At 35.3% G+C, this 8,115-nt stretch overlaps 1 protein-coding gene across 1 annotated transcript; it reads left to right on the plus strand.

Annotated features, from left to right (window-relative positions):
* Nucleotides 1-4,987: 4,987 nt before the first annotated feature.
* LOC131634569 (uncharacterized) lies at nt 4,988-5,764 on the plus strand. The gene has a single exon (XM_058905238.1). The coding sequence runs from the start codon at nt 4,988-4,990 to the stop codon at nt 5,762-5,764; it is 777 nt and encodes a 258-aa protein (XP_058761221.1).
* The last annotated feature ends 2,351 nt before the right edge of the window (nt 5,765-8,115 follow it).

Genomic DNA, 8,115 nt, shown 5'->3' on the forward strand with positions numbered 1-8,115 from the left:
ATGCCTACTACCGCGATTGTTTGAAACAAAATTGAGTAGAATATGTTGTTGAGGATTAAGTTGATGAGGTGTTCATTAATAAAGATGATTTGAGTACCGATGGATTTTAGTGAAGAATGAATTAGTAGAAAAGGTGAAATAAGTTTTAGTACGGTTGAAGTCGTATTTATGATGCCAAAGCAACGACATGTATAGAAGAAGAATTGTAGAGGATTTCTTACACCTATTGGTGTGAGGAAGAATTTGTTGAGATTCCGAGTGGAATGATGCTTGGACGCAAAAGATGTCTTGGGATTTAGAGTGAAACCAGGAGTATGAATGTTGTCGCGGTCTTTTGCTAAGATGAAGATTTTGATTTGGAACAGATAAATAGTAAGGTACGAGTATATTAGTGATTATGAAGTTGGAAGTACTTAACAGGTGTGTGAATGCTAAGTGACCATGAAGCAGATTATGTAAAATGTTTGGATGTTGGTATCCCACTGACAAGATCCAATGAAAAGGAAGTGTGCGAGTTGTAAAGACTCAGAGTGAACTATTGGACTATGACGATGTTAATGAGTTTGAGTGCAAACTCAGAAAAGGACACTATTATGTAGTAACGACGGTTTATGCTTAAATATGGTTGTCGACTATCTATTGACAAATTGAGGACTTGATCACCCTTAATCTCTTGTTGATAGTAGACGGGATCATATAAATGGGATGAACTTGTTTTGTTACCTTAATGGTATAAGTTGTGATGGATATTAAACCGTGAGAATAATCACTCACCATGTTGTGTGATTTTATGAAGAAGTGAATAGGAAAGAGTGCAATATATTGGACGGTGACTTAAGACGGGTAATCAGAATCGCGTAGCGAAAGTGTGATGTGGAGTAGTGTTATGAGTATTACTCGTGGGCAGTGAGGAATTAATATGTCAGGAGCCTACATAGAGGATGTGTATTGATCTATATGTTGGATTTATAATCTAGTGGATGAAAGGATGTCATTTCGGAGAATTAGTACTCTTTTGAATAATTGCCGAGATGATGAGTATGTTATTGTGGATGTAGTTAGTTAACGAGTATGTATTCAGCGAAGTTAAGGCGATGAGTTGATACTATATGATGCTATAATAATTTTGTACTGTTGTAAGGTGTTATTGTAGATTTCCAGATATAATGGGAATTATACTCTAGGAAGGACGAAGTTGATTTAATTCTTAGAGAAGAGCGGGACTCAGTTTGAGCTATTTTGTAAGCAATGGTATATTAAGGATGATGAGTGTGATTATAATTACTTGTGTGTACTCGTTTTGATGGTTAGAATGTTTAAATAGAGGGAGTAAATGAGTACTTTGTTTTTGAGTGCGAGTAAGTGTTGCTAAATGGTAGATTAGTACCATGTATGATAAAGAAGGATTCTGGAACGAATGAGTAAAGAGAGTTGGAATTGGATAAAACTGAGAAATCTAATTGGTAATGACGATTGTAATGAGTAATCAAATAGAGCAGCAAAAGCAGAATGTAACATGTTGGATAATTGCTGGTATAACTTGAGAGGAGTCTGATAGTTGAAATTCAATGGTATAGGAATGTTATTGTCGAACTCTTGAAGGAAGCAGTTGGTGAAAAGTGTAAGTGTTATTTCATCGCTCAGATGGAAAAGTGTGTCTAAGGTTGGTACGTTCGGTAGATGGAATTCTTTACTACAGTGTTGATCGGGTGTGGTCATACCATGGTTTTGTAATTATATTACTCAGTTATTGGGCGTATTGTATGAGTCGCACCTTGACGCCCCATTGTCGTTAACCTTGGGAGATATGGCGAGTGGTACACCTTGGGGTGGTCAAATGCGACGTAAGTGCTGAGATTGAATGCATGAGGCATGCTTATGTTGGTTATGTCAGATGAATTTTTAGGTTCGACTAAGAAAGTGATAACTGAGAACGGGAGAGTCAGATGAAGGACTCTTATCCGGAACTTTTCACTTGAGGTATGTTTTCGAGGACGAAAACTCTTTTAGTGGGGGAGAGTTGTAACACCCCGAAAATTATTTCTAATTATTTAATTTAAGTAGAAAAATTATCTAATTGGTATAATTGATGGTGTGAGGAACATTGAGAAATATTGGAAATTTAATTAATAATTAGAATTATTGGTGGTTTGTGGAAGTTAATTGGAAAAGAATGGTTTATGATGTTGGGCCACGTGTGGTGTTAAGGAATGAGGGGGGTGTTATATTAGTAAAGGCCCTATTCTAATTAAAAGTTATTTTATAAAATAATGAGGAATTGGGAGAAAGGAAAAAGGAACGTGAAAAGCAGAGTTGGGAGAAAAGACTTTGATCGTAGAAGTGAGAAGAGCAAAGGAAGGAGGAAAACCCCAAAGTTCAAGGATCAATTCAAGAATCTCCATCAAGGTAAGGGGTGATTACTCTAATTATGTAGTATTATGATTTTGATGATAATAGGATTGAATTAAGGGATTAGAATCTCTATTTGGGATGTTAGGTTTTGTGAAGTTTCAACACTGACATGTATGATTTGATGAATTAACTGCAATTGATGATGTAATATTGTTACATAGTGTTGTGGTATGTTGTTTGTGCATTAGAATCATGTATTTGGAGTATTTTGATGTTATTGATGATCAATTTCGTAATGGCATAAGTTGGTATGTGTTTGGGATGCATAAAAGCCTTAAAAATCATGTTTTTCAGCTACTGGGTTCGTGGGAACCGGTTCCCATGTGGGAGGAACCGGGTTCCACTGTGTTAGAACGTTAAAAATAGCATTTTTGGGTTTAGGAACCGGTTCCCATGTGGGACGAACCGGGTTCCAGTACAAATTTCCAGCAGCGCGTTTTGAAAACTATTCTAACTTCAAACAGCTCTAATTTTCAAACCGTAAGTCCGTTTTTGACGCCGTTTTGGACATTGTTTCTTAAATTAAATACTCTATAATATAAAGTAAATAAAACAACAATAACTTGATTTTATTTTGAAAATCTTGATTTATTTCGTTCATGGCGTGTTTTGTACATTGTGTGCATGATTTGGTTAATGTGACAATGTGGTGATGTTGTAATGATATAACTGTGATTTGACGTTATATGTGGTGTGAATTATATATGATGAATAGGTGATATGGACGTAAGTTCCGAGTTTTGTATCGTGTTTATATTATTTATTGGGTGATGTTTTATATGTATGCGTGTGATATATTTGTATGAATGCTAAAACTAATGCATGCTTATTTGGTGATGAATTGGTGATGAATTGGTGATGATAATGAGACGATGTGATACATCGGATTGGTGATGGTTTAAGCATGTTATATGTTGCATTCATTCGCATACATTTTTGGTGATGGATCCCGATGATGAAAGTGGATCAAAATGGTGGGCATAATTCCCATTGTGTGGAATTTGTGCTGGTTAAACTGTATCTCGGTGATGAAAAAGATCAGTTGGATGGGTGTATCCCATGTATGGTACCACATGCATAAGAGTCTGCATGGTCTTTGTATAAATTGTGACATGTCAGGATGAAATCCGGTGTTATGATTGTGTCGTGTTATTGTTGCATACTATTGACTTGTGCTTGTGATTAGTATGAATTAATTAATCTGAATATGCTAAGTAGAGTGGATAATTGCTTATGAAATTCTATATCTGATGATTTATAATGCTATTTAATTATGATGTAGTCTCACCCTTACTTTAATGATTTCAGATTGAAGTAGCGGCCTAAGCAATCGGTGAGGATGACTCGTAGAGTTTATCCGGTTATGTTGGGTCGTGTCGGTCATGCTCTGATCTTGTAACACTGGGGGACGATAGTCTTAGAGTTTACTTGTGATACACTATTTTTCCATTATTGTATAATGTACCGTTGATTTTATCGGAAATGTTTTATAACATTGTTGAATGAGTTTCCGCTGTGTTGAACATGTATTTTGATATTTTTGGATTATTCCTAATAAAGCATGACAAACGACTTGGTATTCTATTTCTTTTATTAATTGTAGCATCCTTGCTGTGTATTTACTCTGATTTTTATTTATTTCCGCGGGGGTTTAGAAGGGTGTTACAATAAACGTTTATATTTAATGGAAGTCTGAGACTCAATATGTAAATATTCTTTTAATATTCAGTGGAGGTTTAAAACCCCATACGCATGTACTAATTTTTATCATATGTGTTCATTTACCTTATATGTTATAGATTATATTTATCTCCAACACTTATAACGGTCATATTTTTTTAACACACTTAATTTTTGGTTTAATATTCTTTTAATCAACCTTTTTCTTTTTCTTTTTCCTTTTTCCCAACGGGAATATAACAACCATTTTTACCTCTATAAATACTTCAACTTCTTTCATAATTTTCACATCATTCTCAAAACATCTACCTACAATTTTTTTTTTCAAATGGCTGATTTTCTTATTTTGCTCATCACTCTCATTGTAATAATTTTTTTAATTTTCAATCTTATTATGCATGAAGAATTAGGTAATGATTTTGTAGCTTTAATAATAATTCTCGTCTTACCATTACTTATCATAGCTTGGTTTGTTAGTAGAGGTTTTAAATAATATGTAATCATGAATTTTGTGATTGAATAAATTGATATTTCTTTTAGTTTTTAAATATTAATTATGTTCATCTGAATTATAGATATAATCATGTCCAATCTTAAGCATCGATTCAAAATTCTAAGCATAACTGGGGAGAACTTCATAACCTGGAACAACAATTTAATAGAGTACCTTTCATGTGAGGGACTTAACAAAATCCTTGAAGGAGACAATTCTGGAAAAACAACAGATGACCCAGAAGAAATGAAAAAGAAAAAGTCAAAAGTGAACAGAATAATAAAGCACCATCTTGACGATGGATTGCAAACAGAATACACAAATGCTAAAGATCCCAAGATTTTATGGGACAAAATTAAAGCAAGATTTGGACATTAGAAGAAAGTCCTGTTACCCTCATTAATGGATCAGTGGAACAAGTTACGGTTCCAAGATTACAAAACTGGCATTGCATATAATTCTGCTATGCACCAGATTATAGCAAAGCTAGAATTTTGTGGCAAAACTATAACTGAAAAAGAAAAGTTGGAAAAAACTTTTTCAACTTTCCATGCATCTCAGGTATTATTGCAACAACAATATAGAATGAGGGAATACACTGAGTATTCTGATTTAGTTGCAGCCCTTCTGGTGGCAGAACAAAATAACGAGCTCCTTATAAAAAACCACCAGGCACGACCCACAGGAACAATGTCATATCCTGAAATTAATGCCACGACCTTTAATCGTGGGCGTGGTGGCTTTAATCGTCTTAAGAGACGTGGTGGTCATGTTCGTTCTGATGGTAATAATGGTCATGCTCGTTTTGATGGTCAAAATCAAGGAGGATATCATGGTCGAAACCTTTTCCACAGTCGAAACTATTTTCGTGGTAGAGGACGTGGACGAGGTCATATGAATAATTATAGATCCCCCAGATATGACCAAAATAATTGGAATCGCAAAGGAAAGGGTAAGTATATCCAAGAAGGTCCCTCAAGGAATTATGAAGATATATGCTACAGATGCAGAAAGAAAGGCCATTGGTCTAAGGTGTGTAGAACACCGGAACACTTGTGTAAAAGACCAATGGCATATGTTGAAGAAAATGGAAAAGAAGTGAATTTTAATGAGATTGAACCCAGAAACAATAATACCTATTTTGAGACTGTTGACTTTGTTGGAGGTGAAATTGATTAAGTAACTATTTAAAATATGTATTTTGAATAATGTTTGGTGTGCTTGTTTTATATTTGAAATATGTATCAACTTAAGCATTTGTATGTTGTTAAGATGTATCTTATGTTTGCATGAAATAATAATGTTAAATATGTTGTTAATTTACTCTATTTAATCTTATGTCTATTTTAAGAAGGTTATACATGGAACATGTCAAAGACATTTACATTCCGGACAGTGGAACTACACACATGTCGCACGCTCGCGAAAATGAACAGAGTCGCCACCAATATATTTATCCCAAAGAGGGAAAGGAATATCAGAAAACCTAAGGTGAATAAGAGCGAGGTCTTTCGACCAGAGATAGGGTACGGGAGTCGGTTACGCAAGGGGAAGGTGCTAGCACCCCTCACGCCCATCGTACTCGATGGTATCCACCTATGTTTGTTGCTATCTAAAGGGTGTGTACTATATAAAGCTAAATGCAAATGAATGAAAAAGAAACACGGGGAAAATAAGGGTTTTAAATAGTTGTGCTCGCTTAGGCCCCGCGACCCAATGCCTACGTATCCTTTTCAGGAATCAGAGCGCCGTAGTTCGGCTCTTTAGTTTTTGTTTGTTTTTGTGTTTTTTAGTGGACGAAGTTACATTCGCACTCCGCTGCTCGACCTCTGGAGTCTTAAGCTGGGAATGGAGCGGAAATAACATGTCCGATTAAAGAATGCCTCGGAGGCGAGATAGAGAAGAGAGTCTGAGCGTTTCGAGGAAATCCCTTAAGCAAGGGAAACTCGAGTTACTCTTTGGTTTGTGTTTTTTAGAGGTTGGGAACTTACGCCTGAATGGAACCCTTAAGCAAGGGAGCTCCAAGCACTCGAACATCCCTTAAGCAAGAGAAGTTACAAGCTTCCATTCCCTTTTTATTAGTCAAAGTATTTATTAGTCATTTTTTATGAGTTTTCTTGGTATTTTTTATGGGAAATTTATTTGGATATTGTTAGGTGTTTTAAAGTTGAAAAGGAAAAGAAACTAACCTAAGTATGAAGGGAATTTCTACCTAATGTTATCATGGTTTCTACCTAAGGTTAGGAATAAAAGAAACATGAAAATTAAAGTCACATCATGAGCAAAATTGAGTAAGGATACAATGGTACAAAATTATACACAAGTATGAAGTAGCAATTCAAAAACATAGTACAAAATGAATTAAAAATACTACTATTTTTTATATTGATTTTTATGAAGGAAATTGAATTACAAGTCAAGCAAAAGACTAAAAAACAAATAGCCTAAAACTAATATTTTTAGTGATTATTTTTTATGTCAAAAATATGTATTAAGGTCTAAAAACAATAAGAAAATTCAGCATTTTAGTTACTAAAAGAAGTGACAAAAAAAAATCTAATTAAAGTCTAAATTGTTTAATTAATTAAAAAGGAACCAGGGGGGTGCAATCCTGAATTGCAGGGATTGTGAATAGCAGCAGGGCGCTTGGCCCATAGAGCTTAAGGCCCAGGGGCGTTTTTTTTTTGTTATCAGAAAATGGGGTGAAAGGGCCCAGAGGGAGGTATAGCAATAGATTGGCCCAAAGATTTTATGTTTGATCCAGTTTCACGTTTTATTCAGATTTTATTTAACTAATGTCAATTAAGTCAATTAATAGGAAATTAAACCTTATGTTATATTCCGATTATACTAATTAATCAAATTAATAACATTAATAATAATAAAATGAAATGAAATGGGATTAGGGTTACTTGTATTGTGACTCTTCAACTTTCCTTCTCCTTTCTCGTGAACGTACGCAAACGGCCGAACGAGCTTAAGCATCCATGGCCGAACGAACTCCACCATGAACCACCAAACCACTTCACCTTCGATTCTTTCTCGCGCTCGCTTTGTCAATTTGAAAGATAATCGTTCAAAAACCTTCCACTCGAGCCCCAAATTGAAAACCCTAGGGACTAAGGTGATGATGAAACCGAGCTGAAGTGCAGAAAGAGATGAAGGTTGAGAAATCCGGAGACGGTGTCCTCGAAGCTTCGTTGCGAGCTACGATTTCAGGTGATAATGCGATCCTTCACTTCTTGTAATACTCTTCTCTTTATTGCGCTATCTTCTTCCTCTCTCAGATTCTGAATCTTTCTTTTTGCGTTTCTTGTGCGATGTGTCTTACTCGGATGGTGTGAGTTTTTGCGTTGAGCAGTGTTGTTGATTGATTGCAGTCGAAGGTGATGGAGATGAAGATTCAACGAGTTGCAGATTGAAGTTTGATTGATGATGAAAGTTGAAACGAGATTGAAGAAGCTTCTTGATTCTGGATATGTGGTTAAGATTGAAGAAGATGAATGAAGGTTTTAGTGTGAAGATTGAAG

The sequence above is a fragment of the Vicia villosa genome, unplaced genomic scaffold (genome assembly GCF_029867415.1).
Source record: "Vicia villosa cultivar HV-30 ecotype Madison, WI unplaced genomic scaffold, Vvil1.0 ctg.001316F_1_1, whole genome shotgun sequence".
In the NCBI taxonomy this organism is placed as follows: domain Eukaryota; kingdom Viridiplantae; phylum Streptophyta; class Magnoliopsida; order Fabales; family Fabaceae; genus Vicia; species Vicia villosa.

Excerpts from the sequence above, each read along its gene's own strand:
- LOC131634569 (XM_058905238.1), top strand. The coding sequence starts at position 4,988 with ATGGATCAGTGGAACAAGTTACGGTTCCAAGATTACAAAACTGGCATT.